The following is a 21130-nucleotide window of genomic DNA, read 5'->3' as shown; positions in this document are numbered from 1 at the left end:
AATGTAATTTAGACAAACACATACATACATATATATAAATATATGTATATATACTGATGGATTAAAATAGATGATGCCCCCAAAGGAGAATGTGTTTAACATCCTACTGCCTGAAAGTTGCTAGACCAGAACACAATGCCAATTTCACATGATGTTCTCAGTGTCTCCTAACAATCAATTTTTTTTTGTCAGAACTAAAGCTTTTATGCCTTCATCACATTTCAGAGTAATGATTTGAAACGACCTGATGACATTTACAGACTACCAATGCTGCATGATGTCAATTAAATCTTTTTTTTCCTTTCTGTTTCTACCCATTTCCTGCTTTTTGCAACAATAAATTAATGGTTTAATACTTTTGTCCCAGTGACAGAACTCTCCCAAATACCTAAGGGCAATATACACCCAAAATTAATCATCATTTGCAGTGTTGACTTGACATTTTAAACACTCAACATTGAACACTGAGCAGACAAAATTAAACTTCACTGGTCCAGATGAAGTTTTTCCTAACGTTCTCGGGTAAGGAAGATTAAAGTTTAAAAATAGATGAAGCATTTTATACCTGATGAAGACAGGCATGCTTAAGTACTGCTGATAGAACTTACATCAATTTTTTCTTTCTGTTGATATATCCAGTAAACAACTAGAAAAGGTTTTGGGTTTCAAGTAGAGAGAAAATGGGGGGAAATTAATTTACTACCTCTTTATCTGAGAATAAAAAGTGAAAACTAAGTTTACAATCCACAAATTAGAAGTACAGTTTCTGATTTTCCCAGGAAGAAAAATGAAAAATGAAAATAAACCAAACAAAAAACCCACCAAGAGTGAAACACGGTTCTTATGAGTTTGTTTCCTTCATCATGTTTAACATAAATTACAGTAATGCCTACAAGATGAGGGCAGAGGCCAGATGAGTCTACTCAGCTTTTTCTAGCAATTTACTACTGACTCACACCTAACACAGTCAGGGAATTAACATATCAGTACACTGTTATATTAACAGTGAAATATTGACTCTTACTCCCGGTAAATTGCCTTTTATAGAAACTTGGTATGACTTAGCTGGGGCTACAAAAAACCTAGCCATTGAAAGATTAACTCTGCTCATGTTTAAGAGAAAATCAAGAAATGAATTCAGTTGCATTTTAATTGCTGCTTAATAATTATTTTCTATCATAAATGTAATGCAGCCATGAGCTCAGAGAAAACACAAACCATGCCACAGAGCAACAAAAGTCACAGTCTGTGTGAATATGAAACCTATTCAAGACAGCTTTACTGGCTTGAAACTAATAGTTGTATAAATGAATGATACATATTCCAAAAAACAAACAGAAGTAAATCAGCCCAGCAAGAGAGGTACCAAAGGGACATGCTTCCACAGACTTCACTTTTTAAGTATTCAGGGCAGGTTTGAAAATGCTACAGAAACAATAGTTTCCCTTTCTCTACCTTTACAAAAAATATAATGAATACATGCAAAAATAATCTGTTTCAGTTTTAGAAACATAGTTTTGAATTCTAAGAACTCAGGAGCTATTTAGCTTCAAGCAAAGATTTCTCTGGTGGGGAGCTGAGAAGCAGATTTATCAAGCATGCAGATGTATCATTCTGTGAGGCTCAAACAAGGAGACCTTGTCAATAAGTGCTTTCCCTTAATCAAGTTCATAATTCTGGGGAGTTCGTTCTCCCTCCCCAGGGTGTGATACTTTCCAGGAATTTAGATGGAACAAAAAAATGCTACTCATACAGTAAGTAACTCTCACTTCCTGAATTAAAGAATGACCTTCACATTGCTTTTCAAAGGGGAAATGTGGTTTTAGATATTCAGCTGAAATGGGACGACAGCCAGCATGACTAAAAAGAGGAAGAAAAACACATTGGCATCTACTATGGGAATGGAGTCACATTTCAAAAACTGGAAAGTCGGAAAAAAAAAAGCATATAATGGAAAAAACACTCAAAATATCCTGTAAAATCAGAAGAGCTACACAATCAAGAATTCTGCAGGAGATAAGATGGAGAAGGAACAGTTAAAACATCAGTGACCCTGCAGGGCACACATTTGGTGATGAGTATCAGCACTGGTGTCAGGCAGGAACATAACCTAAAAGCTACAAAATAAATTACCTCTCACTGTTTAAGAAAATCACCTGACAAGGCTGTTTCATGTGCTTTGGCTGTCTCACCTTCTCTGGTATATGGTTATAGAAGTGACAACCAAAAGGAATAGAAAAACCTCAGATAAATAATGTGTTAGTAACTTTCCAAAAATGTCAGTGATAAAGAAATACAAGGCAAACAGAACTGAGGGTTGCTATTAAACACCTTTTTCTCACAAATATCCAGTACAAAGAAGTGTGCAAGGAGAACACCCATTCCTGGGATCAGTACAAAGGAAAGCACTGAAGCACTCTGGCAAACACCCACTGCACACACCCCCAGCAGCCACTCTTGCTGTGACATGCAGGTCTCATTCTCCAATGGGCTTTACATTCTTAAGGAGAGATCAGCATTTTGTCTTTCAAACACAAATGTACATTAAAAACTTGCAATGGCTTTGAGAAGCTGATCTCTCTCCTCATACTTGAGTTTTCTCTCCCTCTTATCTATATATCTGCCCTTCCTGCACAGAGCTGTAGATAAATCAAGGCTCTTCAATCCACGTATGATGAGCCTCTCTTATTCTTCTATAATTCAGGGGATACCACAGTTTAGAATTTGTATTTTTCTTCTGTGCAGGGTAGAATAGGATGCTAAAAAACCAAAACAAACCATGGTACAATTCTTTAACTACTAATTTTTAATTCATTGAAATATCTGGATGTATTTATTATTTCATTTGCCAAAAGTTTTAGAAAGACTTTTCTGGCTGCTTACTAGATAACTTGGTAAAAAGCATTATTTTTGTGAGATTACATTGTTCAATAGCCCACTTGCATTATGTGAGTCTGATTTTTAAAGGTCAGCATACAAACAAACACATGCCAGCAACATTTGCTATGCAAGAAGGGAAGCCAATATTTTCAGATTCTGCAAAAAAACATATACTTGTAAAACTACTGAAGCCTATAGCTCTAACTCACTGTAGCAGTATTGACTGATTGTTCCTGGAAGATTTTGCCTATCTGCCTTTAAAGATATCAATCATTACATACATTTAGTGCAGTATCTTTAATTCTATAGACTGGCTTGGGTTGGAAGGAGCCTTAAAGATCAGGTAGTTCAATCACCCTACTATGGGCAGGGTGACTGAACTAGAAGAAAACCTTTCACTAGACCACGCTGCTCAGAGTCGCAGCCAACCTGGCCTTGAGCACTCCCGTGGATAGGGCGTCCACAGCTTCTCTGGGCAACCTGTTCTGTGCCTCACCATCTTCACAGTAAGGAATTGTTTCCTTATATCTAAACTAAACTTACTCTCAGTTTAAAACTACTGTCCCTGTCCTGTCACTACATATCCATGTAAACAGTCTCTTTCCATCTTTCCTATGGGCTCCCCTCAGGTACTGGAAGGCTGCAACTAGGTCATGGCAAACCCTCTTTACCAGGCTGAACAAGCACAATTCTCTCAGCCTTTCCTCACAGGAGAGATTCTCCATCCCTCCAATTATCTTGTTGGCCTCTGTACTCATTGCAACAGCTCCATGTCCTTCCCGTGCTGGGGAGACAGGAGCTGGATGCAGCACTGCAGGTGGGGTATCACAGAGTGGAGCTGAGGGGCAGAACCACCTCCCTTGACCTGCTGCCCACACTGCTTTGGATGCAGTCCAAGGCACAGTTGGCTTTCTGGGCTGATTAGGTTTATCTCCTTCTAGTCTGAAAACGCTATCCAAAGTGAAGTTCCCACCTCCTCCTCATGTAGATATCAGAGTGACAATTCTCCCACTCTAGTGAACATGCTTTTATTCCTCTCTCTTCTACAATAAGGACATTGATGATCCTTTCAGCTAAAATTAGTTAAGTGAACTGTCTCAACTTGCATGAAAACAAAAATATTTTTTGCAATTTATTTTAAAAGGCTGACACAATTTCAGGGCTTAATATTAATGCATTCATTATGTAATGCATGTTTTTTTTTGTTATATTAATACTAGAACACAGAAGCAAAACAAGTATATCACTGTCTCTAGCTATTGTGGTAAATATCATGTCTGAAATGAGATCATCACAGATGGTATTTCTACACTACAGATTTTACTGTAAGGTTTTAATATGCTATAGTTAATTTTTTGAGAGAGAGCAGTAAAAGCAGGCTACTCAACAAAGGCAAGGGAGGCAGAAGTTGAGGGTGAACACAGGTCAGGCAGGTCACCATCCTTGCAGGGCACAGTCCCACAATACATAAAAAAGAAAATGGAGCAGGTCTGGTGATGGGAATCAGGGCTAACAGAAGTTCTGTGGTTGCCAGAAAAGCCTCCAGTGACAAATCCAAGTAAATCAGATGAAGCAAGGAGTCAAGTCAGTGGTCCAGGTTTGGGGCCAGCAAGGATCATGGCTGGGCACAGGACTGCCTCAAGCAAGGACCTGAGACTAAATGTGGCTCCAGAGACAAAGGATGGGTGAAAGATCACGACAGTGCTGCTCCCAGCTTTGCCTCCCAGCTCAGCTCCTTCCCATCCAACACCTCCCAGGTCACAAGGCCACCACAGCTGGCCTTGAGCTCAGGCAGCCAAGGCCCTGGGAGCAGGGGTGGAGGTCACAGAGCCTGCGGATACACTGTGGGCACTGACATTTCTTCCATGTTGATTAAGCTTATAATTTTAGGAATGCTATAAAAAAGTGAAAATATGGTTCTGATGGTAATGAAATAGATTATTTCTTGATAAGACATTTAAAAGAATGCTGAAAGGGCATCCCCAGTTTCTGATGTTCTTCACAATATTTTTTCAAATCTTCGCAAAGCTTATTAGTCAAGTCTGTTTTCCTTCTAGCATCTGTTAGAAAACTAGACCATAAACTACTGGCTATAATTTTAAATGTTAATTTCAGTGTCAAAAGTCTGCACAGTGAATTTAAAGGTTTTCCCTTTGATAGAAACGTATAAGTGACATGCTGGAAACGCAAAAATATTAAGAAGAATCTAAGACTTCAAAGCCCCCCAGGAACTATAAAAAATTAAAAATTAAGGTAGCTCATTCACACTTATATTATAAAACACAAGGGCCAAAGGAAAATAAACATTTTCAACTATGAAATTTTCCAATGTGTCACAGTTTCCATGTGCTACATTTTTTGAAAAGACCTACTGAAACATTTAATTTATTCCTCTGTTCTCACTGGCAACACCAACACCTAACCCCTACCATCAATAATCAGGTTCTCTTCAGAAGAAATATTTTTTGTGTGTGATAATCTCATGGGTAGGTGATTCCCAATCGCCAAGAATAAAAGGGAAAAAACTTTGAGCCACCTTAAGGCTGTTGTGCTTTGATCACCTATTTTTCTGTCAACCTACTGCATCAATATTGTTGAAAGAAAATATTTGAGCATAAATCAAGATCATGGTGCATATGGTTCTGAAACAGAAAATATATTAGGGAATTTAGTTTTAGCTGAAGCTTGCTGATCTTTAGTGCAAACAATCTGTATGTGCTGGCATTTTAGTGAGTTCTTACTGGAGTATATTAGCAATAATTCCTTAATATCTGTGAAATAGTTTGAAATATTAAAGTCTAGACCAGTATTTTTCTGAAATAATATTGATTAACATCCCTTTATTTTCTTGACTGCACTGAAGAAAAAGAGTTTTTCTCCCCTCGTTGGATTACTAGATCTGTTCAAGGGTTTCTGCACCACAATCTCAACACTAAAACCTTTTGATGTACACATTCATTCTTTTTAACTAACAACAAATAATCCAAATGAAAAATCCACACAACTAGGATCTTCATTTTGATTTAATTCTCATAAAAAATGCCAGAGTATTGAGAAACACACAAGGAGATGTACTGGGCAGGTGTTGGCAGTTGTGGGACTGTAGGGATGGGTGGTGTGGGGAGAGGCAGGGGCTGTCCCATCAGCTCTAGCAGACTCTCAGCAGCACACAGCTGAGCCTGCAGCCAAGCGTGACCCATGGCAAAGCAGACAGACGCTCCTAGAGGAGCTCCATACCTGAAAAAAAACCCAGAATGGAGCAGAGGAAAATGTGAAGAAGAAAAGGGGCAGAGAGGGAGACTGCCAGGTACCAACTCCCCACCTCCATGTGCTGCTTGTGGCAGTAGAAGAGTTTGGAGTGAAGAAGTGAAGCCTGAAAATAGGAGGAAAAATGTTGTCCTAATGTTTTGTCTTTCTATTTTTCTCTACCTGAGCCTATTCCAGTTGACTAATTCCACCAAGCTGAATCTGTTCAGCCTGTGACAGTAACTGGTAAGCAATCTCGCTGTCCTTGTCAGGAAGGGAATGGGTGAGGAGCTTTGTGGGAGCTTTTACTGCAACCACACCAGATTTTATAGATAACTTCAAATTAACTCACAGTTTAATTTTGGTACATCTTCCTATCACATTCCAGATTACTGTAAAGTGTCAGGTTTGCAGTAAATTTTTCCTTAATCCTTGCCCACTACTTTTCTAAATTAGATTTTTCTGCACATGTCATATGTCCCATATGTTGTTAACTGTTGGCTTCAGGGAAATTCTCCTTATTGTAGTAGTTGACAAGTTGGCTATTTCTGGCTAATGTTAAAAGCTGTCTTCTGTGTAGGAATCAGTACTAACATTTAGCTTCTTTTTTTTTCCTACCTACTACTGCAAGGCAGAAAAATAAATTTATTTCTTCTATTTTGCAGCTGAAGAGTAAGGCTTAATTCCCTTGCTAGTAAGAATTTAACAGACAATGGTCTATATTTGCAAAATCTGCACAATATTTTAACTAATTTAAATGATACAAAGCCACCTAAATGGATGGGGATTGTGCATGATTTTTGCTCTATACACAGTATGAGACTGAAACCTGAATATGATCCTTTTAATATTCAGGGAACAAAACAGACCTGTTATTCCCCCAGCTTGGAATAGCATAATAGATTTTGCTTAACTGCATGAAATCTCTGTTACCATCAAAGGTCAATAACCTTTAACCAGCTATTTTAAATTCATTTGCCTCCACAGAAACTGAATAATACTGTGTAAAATACTTTGCAGAAAAGCAATATCCATTTTTCTCCTGTACCTGCGTCACAGTAGAAAAAGGAGTACCATCCGCACCTTTGGGTAGATATGTTATTTAAATACAGTCAATCTTCAAAAAATAAAATCACAACAGACGGTTTTCCTTTGCTTAAGTAATTATCTGTTACTGTATGAAACTCACTACACAACAGACAAGAAAGCCATTAAATTTGCTTTGAGATTCCTGTGATATGTAGACAGTTCTTTAAAAAAAAAATAGTAAATGTTCAAATATTCTTTTCTCAGATTCAACCATAAGGCTGATGGTCTTGGAGTGCACAGTTATCTTACTGAAAAGTGAAGCCTGAGATCTTGGTGGACACAAGAGAGTATTTTCTTTAGAAATTAATTACAATGAATGTGTCACCTCCTATGACTTGGCAAATACAGAACCAAGAACTATCTGTCAGTCAGTTTTAGTTTATAGCTGTCTCATGCAATCCACTATACAACTAAATACTAAGTAAAGAAATAAACAAAAATGTAGCATTACTCAAAGTATTACACATTTAAAACAGCCTAATGAAAAGGAGGAAACAAGGTCATATGCCATAATCAGTTTCACTGACACAGTTCTACAATAGAACATTCTGCCTCCAGAAACACTGGCAGTCATTTAAAGTTTGATTGTTTCAAAATGCCATAAATGACTCAAAAGGTTTGCCTTAAAATATAAAGCTGGTATTAATCAAAACAAAAGTTATGGAAGGTGCTGGATGGACTTTCTTGAGGATTTCAATAATCAATCAGGTTTAGAACAAAACAAGACAAATAGTGAAAAAACTATCACCTTTTTCCATTATGTGCTGGGTGAATTTATGATGCTGGTATCCCCAATTGTCTGTTCTGTTTATGCTGGATATTAAGTTCTGCACCTTAAGACTGGTTCCAAGAGAGAAGTGGGGGGGAAGAAGCACAGAGTTTGTTATCAGAAACTGCACTTGTGCCCCCACATCCTACTCCTGGACTGTGTTGTCTGCAGCGGGCACTGGGAGGGAGCTCTCCCTTAGTTTTTTGTTATTTTTTTTAGCTAGCTGAGGCAGAGAAGTTCCCCTGTGTTTTTTCTTTTTCTTGGAACTGATCAGCCCTGCTCTGGACTGAAAACCCAGAAGAACACCAGGAGCTCACACCTGTGGTCCATCAGGGCCTGGGACATGGAATTTTCAGTGCTGGAGGGACTGATATGAGACTGAGTGAGCCAAGATACACCCCATGACAAGGACTTTCTGAATTTGCTATCTCTTCAGAACAGCAAGAGGTTTTATTGTTTAATATTACTCATTTTATATGCTTCTGAATACTTTGCTTGTTAAAGAAATAGGTTTTTTGCATTTTCCTCCAAGGAAATGTTTTCCCAAACCATCTGGGGGAGGGGGCTGCTTGAATCTGCTTTCTAGAGGGACCCCTTTAGAAACTTTCTCCCAAATTTACCCTAAGCCAGGACACATTATTACTTTCCTTTCACCTCTGAAGAGAGACACTTTCTGAAATGGATATGAAGCTGAAGGTGTAAGGGGCAACAAAGAAAACTTCAAATGAAAACAAAATGAAAAGAAATTACATAAAGATGGGTTAGCACTGGGATGGGAGTCTAGAGACAAGTGGAATCTCAAGTCCCACCCGGCCTACTCTCAGTTGGCCTTGCCTTGGCAGACATTGTTTTAATATTCCTTTAATAAGTCATGACTTTATTTTCATAGCAAAACAGGAACACCAGTTACATGGAAAACCAATGACATCTTGGCACAGAACAAATATAACAGCTTTTACTGGGGTTTTCCTTGTAGCTGGTCAAATTAATAACCCTTCTCTTCTCCACAGTCAGCATTTCCTAGAATTGCACTGTTGTGGATAGGAGTGTAGACTACTGAATAGGGACCTACACACAGACCTGTAAATTTAAATATCCTAAAAGTCATCCTACACAGCAGACTGCTCTGTCCCAGCTGGTCATTCTAGGCTCCCTCCATAGCACATGGAAAGAAGTGGGCATTTCAGATCCTAATTCACACGCCTCGTTACAGATGCCTACCTTCAAAGCAACTCTTTTGCTCTAAGAAGGTTTGCTATTGAGTGGCTACCAGATATTAGATTTAGATAAATCAATCCAAATAGAGTCCTTGAGCTCATGAGCCCACTAGGCTTCTGAATGCCCCTTGGACATAATCTAATATGATACAGTTAAGCTGTTTCACACACTCCTAAGCATAAAGCAGTATTTCCCTTCAAGCCTCAATTAGAGATATCTTAAATGAAACTTAGAACATGCCAGAATTATTACTCAACAGAAGTAATGCTCTTAATACACAGAGAATGTGTACCTCAAATTGTGTTCTCTTAGGTAACTGAAGTCTGCTAATTTCTTTCTTCAGTCAATAATTACTTAATACAATGTAAGATTATTTATATAATGTACTATAATAGCACAGGAAGCTAATTTTTGTACAGGAAAAGAGAATATTTTAATGAAATACTATTAATTTCATTAGACTTCAGTAATAAAATCTCCACAAAATATCCTAATATGTTGTATTCCGTAACAGTAAATATTGAGGCTTTCTGGCAGTTGCTAGATGATTACAATATTTTGTACTTGTGGTACTCCTGTGCCCTAACAGAACATTTACAAGCAGAACTCAAAGAACTAACTCCAGTAACTGTTTTAAAATACATAAATCATTAAAGGCATCCAAGACTATTGTTATCACTTATGGCTCCAGGCCTTCCGCAGAGTAAATGAAGTTACTTCAAACAATGAAGAGCAATTCAGTCACTAAGATCTGTAGTGAAATTAAACAGACACAGTGAACTACCACAGTAGTAAAATCTGTAAGAAGTTGTATATATACTAGACTTCTAAGAACTCTAATGTTTCCAATTAACAATGTCTTCTGTGGTTTCAAAGTTACTTGTTCCAATCTTACTTTGTTTCATCAACGTAAATTGGTAGCTTCTGCTTTTCTCATTAGCTAAGCTATAAGGCACCTCATTTTACTTTTCTCTGTGATCTCTGCAATTAGAGGCAATGATTAAAGTATAGTCTACTTTACACACAAATCTCTTCTTAATATTGTAAACCAGTATGCACAACCGAATGGAGAATTGAAACATGAAAATGAAATTAAAACATTTTAGGAATGCAGGGAAGTTCACAGAATAGGGAAATATTCCTTATACATTGTATTTAAAGGCTGAGACTTTGGTTGGGTGTTTCTCAATACTACAGGCTGAAGATAGTATTTAATACAGGATCCACTAATCTTGTCCTGTATCAGCTATCCTTGGTCCTGACCTTGCTCTGTGTTGAGGTATGCGCAGGTGTGCTGGGAATTGCTGCCATGAGGAGAATTTCACCAAAACAATGCAGAGAGAAACACTGAGGCTGGGAAATTCAAAGTAATTCATACTTACTCATAGAGCTTAATTTCCTTCAAGAATCTCCTCCTCAGTTACTATAATCTTGGTAGGCTATACAAATATTTCATAGGTACTAACTAAATTTCAAAAGTCAAGTGCAAAATAAGGATACTTTGAGCTGCCTATTGCTACAAGAATAATACTAGCAGACCAAGCAAAGTTTATGAGCATTTTGACGCTGATCACCCCAAAGCCAGCTCTTCATGCACTACTGCAGTTAAGGGGTAGGATTGATCTATCCTGACAATCTAACCCTAAAAACCTGTCAAATTAAGTTCTTATTAGTCAGCAGAAAGAAATAGTCGTGGAAGTCAGTTCTCCTCACCTAGCCAAGTTAGAACTAGATGAAGCAATGCATGCATTTCCTCTTTCTCTCTATTGACCTAAAGGTCTGGATGATTAACTTAAGCTTGTCTACCTAAAGTCAGTAGAGGTAGATGTCACTTTCAAAATATTTAAGTTTTTTTAATTTGGTAACTTCCAACATTCACAGAATCACTGTTTAATTAGGAAGAGTGCCTCTCTTACCTACTGTAAAAGAGATACCACTATAAGCAGACTACATCTTGTATGCTACAGGAGTTTTGCATGTTACCTGTTAAATGCGAGTCAAAGTATTTGAACATTTAGACAACAAATATCTGTGTTTTTCAAGGCAATAAAGCTTTTAGAAGCTAATAGCTGCTTTGCCATTAGAAAAATCCAAAACCAGAGCTGAGAAGATACTGCCACACACAGAGGAAACAAAATTATAAAACACACAATACACTGGATGTGTGCAGTACAGGACCTGACACTGTGATTTCCTTGACATTTTCCTTAAGTGTTCATTAACAGAATATAATTTAACTTAGTTTATGTTAAAAAAGATTCCTTATATGGAGACAATGTTGAAAGTACAAATTTTTACATTATTGCTCATTATGTTTGCTTAATGCCTTATTCTCAGTGTTAAAATGAGCCACACACAATGTTAAGACAACCCTCATAGCCAAAAACAATGCTAGAAATCTCACTTCAGAACTCATATCTAAGTTTGGAACTGATGAGCAACAAACCCAGTTTTTCAATACAAGTCCTGTCATCTATAACATATTAAGCATAATTCATAATAGAAACCTCACTACAGTATTTTCACAATTAAAAAACCCCTAAACCAACACAAATATTTCTGAATGAGAGATAAAGTATCATATGCATTTTCATTCAAATTATTGGCAAAGATTTATTTATTTAGCAGTCTGTCGCTTGAAAAAAGTATTCTCTAGGACTATAGATGGGAAATGAAACAAAATGTGACACCTAGTCCTTGAATACTTAAATTAGTTGTTTTAAAATCTTCTGTATTGCTGCAGTTTCTCTACTTTGAATTTACCTTCTAACATCTCCATACAAAAGGTCAAAAGCAGTTTTGACAATGACAACTGCCATCAACCTTTGTTAGTTGTTCCAATTTAAACACACTGAAAACATTTGTGGTTCCAATCATCTTCCTTCCCTTCATCCCCAAACTGATATAGTTCAATTGGCTTTGGCATGACTTCCATCAGATCAATACACATCCTTATTTTTATGACATGTTCAATAAAAGCATTCCAAAAGCTAAAGAGCTGACTTACCATTTTCTTCCAAGTACATCAGAAGGATGCTGCTAGATTCAGTCCCTTCTACAGCATAATCAAGTGCAATATTTCCATTAACATCTTGCAGAAGCACATTTGCTCCAGCCTACAGACAAGAATTAAAAGCACTTTAGGTTTTTGCACTGAAATCTCAAAACACAACTGGGGTTCTTACATGATCCTATTCAAAAACATTTCAAAGCTGGAGTTCTTGAAGCAGATTAATTATAACATGAAACAAAACCAAACACACAAAAAGGCAAAGACAAAATGAAGGACTCATGAATGTCAAAAAGGCTGCCTTTGTTTGAGACAGCCGACTCTGTTGCCTCACTATCTGCCCAGTCTGGCTTTGCTACACAGATGTCTGAGCCGCTCATCAGTGAGTTTTGGAACCACCACCATTTGCGGCAAAACACTTTAAAGTCATCTGTCACTGACTACAGTCTGCCTTAAAACACTCCACCAATAACCAGCAGTGGTCAAAAGCTGCCTGACAAGCAGCACAGACACCCCTGCAGCAGGGGTGGGCAGACAGCTGGCCTGGGTAACCTTGTCAGCTGGCCTGACCTCTTAAGGCCTCATCCATCAATCCAACTCAAAGAGAATCATCCATTGCTAAATGAAATTGCCATTTGTCACCAACCGGAGACAATGAAAATGAGCTTGATAATTTTAATTGTAGTCTCTAAAGAAGTCAGGCTGAAAGTTCTCTGAGTTTCATTCAAAATTCAATATAAATGAGTGACAACTAAGAAGAGCCCTTGGGGTTGAGGGGTGGTGAAATGAACAGATTCATGAGAAGCTTGAAAATAAACCACCAGCATGATTGTATTTTCTATATTAGAGATTGTAAATGTCTATATTAAAGACTCTAAATGTAAGAATCTGTAGGAAAATATGTATCTTTTAAAGTAAAAAAAGCTGTCATCCTTGAAAATATAAATGTCTGGTGGACATAGAAGCTTACATTACTAGTGTTACATCATTAGAAGTTACATTACTAGTGAATTGCCATGTATCTTCTTTAACAGGTTGTAACATTAATTTCAAATTTCTCTCTACGGCTTTTAATGGCAAGGAATTATGAAATAAGTGTGACCTCAGGTAAATTTAATTACTTTTCTTAACAGCTTGTATGATAAAGAGTTTAATAAAAATGAGAAGTGCCAAGGACTGCCTTTCTTGAAACCACAGGAGCAGAGGTCAAATGCAATATGAAATTACTAATAGAAGACATGACTGCTTTTTTCAGGAGCTTTCTCCGTAAGTATTGTATCAAAGAAAAAGTTGCAGTAGGCTCAGGTTCTGGCTCAGCTGGTAATATGACACAAAAAATGAGCAAGTTCATGTAAAATTTATGTTATCAAACTTGAAGCTGAACTGTTAGTCTCAGGTGGTCTGAGTTTCCAACACAGTGACCAGGGGACAGACAGGCATCAAAAATTACTCAGCTGTCTCAAACATCTCTTACATCCTATTAGACCATATCCTGTGCAGCAAAATAATCTGTCCTCCTACAAAACATAATACTTTCTTCTAGCCTTATCTTGTTGCACTGACTGTAAGGGCAGCCCAGAGAGCAAATTTAGGTTAGATGTATTTCTTCCGAATTTTTAAATGAAATTAGATGAGAGGATTTGACTTTCACACTTAATGAAAAGGAATGGAAGGAGACTTAAAAGCATAAAATTTTACATTCATTATAGTGCTATGAAAATAAATTTCTACTGTCTGTCCTGCCAGATAAAATCAAAAAGATGGTAGGAAATAAAATAAAGGGTGAATTTGAAGATCATAGTATCTTTAGGGGATAGTTTAACACTATTTATTGCATTTGTTCCACTACTAGGAAGTATGATTCTTGTTTTTCTTTCTACTCACTGACCCATGAGAGCTTGTTGGTGAAGGTAGAATTCTGAAAGCAAAACAATTTAATATCTCATTTGCATATTATAAAAACCCACAAAATCTTTCAGGTATAGATTCTTCCTTGCACATAGATAATATCCAGGTAATGTCAAAAGACCATTTTCTTCCTTGTTGAGTTAAGAAACCAAAAGACCTTTGACATATCAAATTCAGGAAAAGTAGGATAATTACTTTGGTCAGCAGCACACTTTTAATTAATTTCTAAGATGTACTATCACAGAAGGAAGGATAGGTAATTCCATATTGTATCTCCAAGTAATTTTATTGGGTATTTCTATATTAATATCTTGAGAAATGTTTGCAATGCTCCTGAACAGTTTATTTTATGGGTTTAATAATAGGCATTTTTAATATGGCATATCATCCCTGCCTCCCAGCTCTGCACCATCTGTGAGCTTACTGGGGGTGTGCTCTGTCTCACTGCCCAAATCAGGAATGAAGACCTTGAACAGGACTAGACCACCACTAACCAGGGCTACACCATTAGTGTGGAACACATTGCAAACACCACAGATATTGTACCTTGGTTCAGATTCAGATGTCCAGAACTGTGCTAATGAACTTGAGTGCTCTGTTACATATGCAACCTTGCAGGCCACACAATAAGAAACCCACATGTGACTGTAGACAGAATTCAGATTATCTCAATATAGTCCTACTTTGTTCTTAAGTTTCCACTCACAGCTCTTGAGGAAAACATGAGGAAAACTGTCCTCATGCTGCTGATATTAATTTCCAAATTTACACACATACCTTGTTTATACTCTAAATGCTATTCCATATTTATTCCATTTCAATACAACCCATTTGAATTCTGCATGTGGTGCTCAATGTAGGCAAAAAGTTTCTGGCTTACTTATTCTCAACACATCCTCATTCTCAAGTCATTTCTCAATAAAAATGGAAAATGTTTTACAAAATTTTATGTACTATATGCCATATATACAAACATTTTTGAGATAATGATTTGTCTGCAATGATACATTGTTTCTATTTTAGTAAGACTACAGAGGGGACATCTTTAAATATATTACCTTAAGGTGTTTCTAAAGACACCAGGTTAAATAACACCAAATGCAAAATGCAACTGAAGTGCATTTGTGCTATGCAGAATGATATCCACATGTAGATACAGCAAGAGATTGAACTCTGGTGATCAATAATAACTGAGTAGACTTGACCAGATTTACAAAATATTCCCACATAATCAGAAATCTGAGCCTGCTGCCAAAAAGAAAACACCTTTGGCTAGTGAAAGGACAAAAGATTTCCTTTCTGGATCCAGCAATGATGATTCAAAATACTTCAATTTTTATTAGGATCACACTAGTTTATATTTTTAAATTATGGTTTAATTTCTGTGTGTTTATATATCTGTAGAATATTTGATGTTTTCAATGTTTTCATTTCAGAAAACCAGAGTAGAATAGCTAATTTCCAAATTAAGTGGTGACCCTAAAGATTAGCTAGAGAGCTCAGGACCAGTGTGGCTGAAGTTAGATGGGCACAGTTCCACAGTAGTAATCTATGTGCATACCCACATTTTTTACCAACACGTTGCAGTTTAAGATGGTTTCCCACTCTGTGGAAGAGAGATGAGCAACTTCAGACTCAGTGTAGAGTACATGACACAATGTACATCTCCACTGCAACTTATCCCATGATCACGTCTTTGTATAAATAAACTTGGAGCTAATTTAAGACAGTACTAAGAACACTGCTTTTGCTTAACAGGATGCTGTAGGACCTGAACTCTTCCTCCCCAAATCATGTTCCAGAAGATGGGGAAAGAACCAAATAGCTTCTGAAGTCTAAGCACTACTGGAAGTTTTGATTTGCAAGAATTTACAAGAACTAGCAACTGCATGACATCATCACATGTGAACAGTCCTTTACAGTGCTCTGTCCCTATAGAAGCTCCCCTTGCCCCTTGGGACAGGAACCCAAGTATAATTGCAGTCACAAACTCTCAAGACTGTGTTGCTGCAGCTGTATTCAGTGGATCAATGTCCAAATTCCCACTCCTAAGCGAAAAGTCGAGTTTAGTCCACATTCTACAGTTAGGAAGCCTAACTAGTTGTTAGTTGTGTTAACTCAGAGGCAATCAATAAACAATCTCTCAACCTATCTTTTTTTAAAATAATTAACTGATTCTAAAAATCAATTTATCATGCACAGGGGTAATTTTTTCATTAAGTATTTAATTTTTTAGAAAGTCTTAGGACTTCCTTCTGTACTATTTATTATCTGGCCAATATTCCTTCCTACTCTTTCTTATTTCTAGTGCTGTGATGCAACTTATTATTCCCAAATGAAAAATATGTCTACCTACCATTACTCAAAAAAAAAAAAAAAGAACAAGGGCCCAGGAATCTCCATTCTGAGGAATGTGCCCTTATTTAAAGATTGAAAATTATTTATTTCCTTCTGTGTCTCTGAAATCCAATATTTTTGGATTTTGAAATACAATATTTTTTGTATTGGCAGTCTAACTTTATCAGGATAGGTAAAAACCATATGAAAAGCTGTGGGCTTAGACCTTCTTGAGCCATCTCCAGTATTCAAGGACAGAGTTCTAACCACTGGGTTGTAAGTCCAGAAACTCAATGCTATCACAACAATATGGGCAGCAGTGTAATCTGAATTAGGCATTGTTTGAGGTCTCCTAATTTACCAAGGTTCCCCCAGGACTTGGGAGAGATTTGGGCATTTCTCTGCCTAGGTACTACCTCTTGGTTATCTTCCCAGCTAGGATGTCACAGGTTTTCCACTCAAACAATGTGGTCAGAAGGGTTTTCTGGTGGAACTACTTTCTGAACCAGAATCAGCATCAATCCACTTTAGGTGGAAATTGGGCAGATTCCCGAGAGTCTGACTATAATTCAATGAAATTCTTGAAATCCTTCCTTCTGTTACATACCTTAAATTATTCTCTCAAACCTGTGGGCCATACAGGTTATTGAAATATTTGAAATAACTAAGTAATTTAGCTTTATTCATATAGTAGAAAGTCCCAGGTGCATTATAAAATATTTGTAATACAGAAATGATGACCCAGCAATTGCCTCTGTCTCCTAGGGTTACCACCATCGGCTTAATGAGGTTTTAAGGAGGCAATGAGAAATGCAGTAGACCCTGAGGAATACGTGTGGATATTAAAAAAAAAAAAGAAGAAAAAAAAGGACAGAGGCAGAAAAAAAATTAATACACCTGTTGCTATTGAAAAAAAACCCAAAATTTTCTCCTAATAGAAGGCTTCTACACAGTTCTTACGATGGTTCAATTGTTCTACAATATGCTAGCTGTGTGCAAATTGTGCAGTCACCTGTCAACCCCATCACAAAACCTGACTTTTTTATACCTACTTATATTCTTATATTAGTAAACTATTTTATTCAATTCCACATATTCCATATGTATATAACAGTATATACTTATATACATGCAAACGTATAAACATGCGCATAGTATTCTCTCTTCTGTGTTCATCAATTTCCTGCAGGGATAGGCAACATTTTTCCACTAACAGCTTGAACACTTCACTTTTTCTAATTTTTTTAAAAATATAACTACATGATTTGCAAACAGCACCATTTTAAAATATCATTAACCAAGATTAAATGTAATTCTTCATAAAACATTTGTGGCATTTAACTTCTTGTGACATGTGTAATTGAGTTTTTCCTACTTTATTGACCTACTTTTTCACATTAATTCCATGAAAATGTTTTGCTCTTTGAAGGACACCCAAGGTTTACACACACACCTGCATGTTCTCATGTATGCCACAGCTACTGTGCTAATCCTACATCATTGCCAAAGCCCTTAGTACACAAACAGTTAAAAAGAAAGCAAAAGTAATCAGGATGTAAAGCTTTGTTTGAGAATAAGGAGCCATACAGGAAATCCCACACGCTCATGGCTCCATGGTGCCATGCAATCTTGCTCTCTAACCTCGATGGCTTGCATAAATTTTCATTCAAGATATCAAATCCCACAAATCTAGCTGGCTCCTCTTTGTGGCTGTAAATAGACTTGTTTGAATCTTATTCCTTAACAAAGCAAAAGGAATAAAGTTGCTCTACTCAGTGTTGTGGTTTAGGTCATTAGCACTGGATACCACTTTACACAAATTCACAATGCTGAACAGATGAGGAACAGTTCTCAAGGCAAAGCTCAAAAAAAAAAAGCTGAAGACTTCCCCACATTAGGAAACCACAGACAAAGAAATAAAAAATTAAGTGAGATTGAGCAGCTGCTCTCAGTTCAAAAGCATGCCTTCCTTCCAACTCATTTCAACAACAGATTTTCTGCAGGCAGAAAATAATTTCACAGAAATCACAATACAGCTATTAAAGAGCTGGGGAAAAAAGTTATTAAAATTATAGATCCTCCACTGACAGTTCCCCTACCTGCTGCCATCATAATTGAGTTTTGCCTGCTTAGTAAGAAGAAAACTGACAGACACAAGCTGAATAACCTCTTTTGTATTCTCTTTATGAGCACAAAACAATCAAGACAATATTTTACTAAATTTAAATATTGTCTCTCAGAACACTGATTGAAGACTTAATACTTTCATTTTAACTTTTCTCCACATAAACCTTTAAGGAAGACCCTTCCCCATGACACCATGGATTCTTAAGATATTTGGGAGATAGATAACCAATATCCACACGCTCCAGAGTAAATAAAAGATTCCTGTTCCAGAACAAAACATTAAAAGAAACCCATGAAAAAGGTTGATTCATGACTAAAAAATTACCATGAAGGAAACCTATTTCTGAATATTTACTTTTACTCTTCCACCCCCTAGGCTTGACAAAGAAATGGAAAGGGATCACAAACATTTATAAGCTATCTACAAAGATATGGAAGTTCAGTACAGCCCAGAGCAAACAGTACAGCCACCTCAAAGCTGTTCTAGCTGCAGTTTTGGCTTATTGACCCTTAATGTAGCTTGCCAAAAGAAAAGAAAAAAAAAAAGACAGCATGCTTCCCTTGTGGAAGACAAGAGTGTGCCTGATGGAAAATCATTCTCCAAACAGGAATATCTGCTGCACAGCTAACCCTAGCAGCCTCCTTCCTTTCATACATCTTGAAGAAAAGCAAGTGGAAATTCCACCTGTACGAAAGCAATGCTTTAAAATCCCATTCTTCATCCTTCATCAGGCAATTTCCATCACTGCAGTCTGTGGGGAACACACCTGATATTTTATTAAATGGGAATTTCAGTAACTCCAGACTGATGACTTGAGCTTCAAAGTATTATGTTTTACAAATAACAAACCATGTCTTCTCTTGGGCAGTTAAGTTACTTGCAGTTAGTTAATGCTGTCATTATATTACAAAGATTTTACTGTCATTACATTGCAAGGGTTTCATATTGCTAGTGTTTCATACCTCCTTGATGCTTCTTGTAAACAGCTCCTCTAAGCACTGACCCTTCCTTGTCCTCACAGTAGCCAACCAACTCCAGCTCCCACCAATCCACTCTTTTATAACACTCTTCTTATTGGCTACAGATGTGGCATGTTAACATCAGGCCTGCTCCTAATCTTTAGTAATTGGTTCAGCTGCAACTCTTTAGGAGATAAGATTACATTCTATACCACCTTCATTTACCCATACTGTATCCCCCTACAAGTTAAGTTCCACATCAAAACACCACCATCCCTCAACCATAAAATATGCCATAACTTTTCCAAAATAAAAGGTTTTCATCAATAAATTCTTATGCACTGAAACCTGAACTCCTAAAAGCATTGAAGAAATGCAAAGAGGGGCCTCATTAAGTCTGAAAATATTTTCCTTTCTTTACAGAGTGTCTCTTAGCAAAGTAACTAGGACCCAAACTCCATATCTATACATATAAATTCAGAACTAAAATCTGTGGATCACAAATCAAAGTAACAACTGTTAGGTGCACTAACAAATGTTTCATGCATGCTTTACTTGGGCTTGTGTAGCTATAGAGAAAATGCAGGGAACAAATCCTCCTGATTTCCTTCATAGTAGGGCATCATGTTAAGGTGTACTCATGAAAACAAATTCTCCCTTAACACAAATAGAAAAGCCTCCCATTTCCTTTTACATGGACTTGTAGAGGGCACAGCTCTGCAAGCTGAGCTGACCAGCACACTATTTACAGGACTCTTTCCATAACCTTGAATCAATGGTTACTTGCAGCAGGAGTTTCCACCTCACACAGAGGAAAGGCTGCAATATTATTGTCTGCAATATTTGCTCTATTTCAGGGCTTTCAACTTAGTAAGAGTTGCTGCTGTCTATAAATCCATGCTTGTCACATTACCAAAACTTTTCTTTCACAGGGAGTAGGAACTGTCTGCCATCTGGATGAGCTTAACTTGTGATATAATAAAGGTCTGAATTCATTTTCAGCATGCCTGATCCCACCCACATCATAAAAACACAAACACAAAGCTCAATCCCTTATGTCTGTGACAACACAGCCTACAGAATCCAAGCTGAATTGAGAGCTTTATAAGTGCCCTCCAGGCATATAAAATAAACTGAAAAGGATAAAACACATATCTCCAAAAAAACACTCTCAATAAAGCAGGAGAGAATGCAGTGCTGAAAATTTTATGCTAATACTTTATGTAAATGCTAAAATAGATACATTTGTATCAACACAAATTTATGTTATGCCACTATTACTCACTTATTTCTATCATAGGTACATGCTAAACCAGTCAAGGAATGATCATATAAATGTAGTTTGACATTCACTCATCCTTATATAAGTAAAATATTTCAGTTGCACTGTGGATAGAAGTTCTTTAATTCACGGCTCTTCTGGGTTCCATGTTGCAGAAATGGGCACCAAAATCTGAATACACAACCTAACTGCTCATCAAAACAGACTTACTTTCTTGGTATAGTCTAGAAATTAAGATTTATGGGTGCATGCCAGTATGCATAATGAACATCATAGTGTTCCAAAAATCCCAGGCGTGTATCTC

The 21130-nt window shown here is 37.1% G+C and overlaps 1 protein-coding gene across 4 annotated transcripts in view; it reads right to left on the bottom strand.

The window, feature by feature from the left end:
* The window catches only part of MYO16 (myosin XVI), a 358619-nt gene that overhangs the window by 200041 nt on the left and 137448 nt on the right, over positions 1-21130 (bottom strand). For all 4 annotated transcript variants that reach the window (XM_030948473.1, XM_030948456.1, XM_030948465.1 and 1 more), the window contains exon 5: positions 12210-12318. In XM_030948473.1, coding sequence (XP_030804333.1) covers positions 12210-12318 — 109 coding nt within the window. The remainder of the gene's footprint in view (positions 1-12209; positions 12319-21130) is intronic.

Source organism: Camarhynchus parvulus, chromosome 1 (genome assembly GCF_901933205.1).
Source record: "Camarhynchus parvulus chromosome 1, STF_HiC, whole genome shotgun sequence".
Taxonomy (NCBI): domain Eukaryota; kingdom Metazoa; phylum Chordata; class Aves; order Passeriformes; family Thraupidae; genus Camarhynchus; species Camarhynchus parvulus.
Note: the sequence above shows the minus strand (reverse complement) of the source record. Positions and strands in the feature narration are given on the sequence as shown.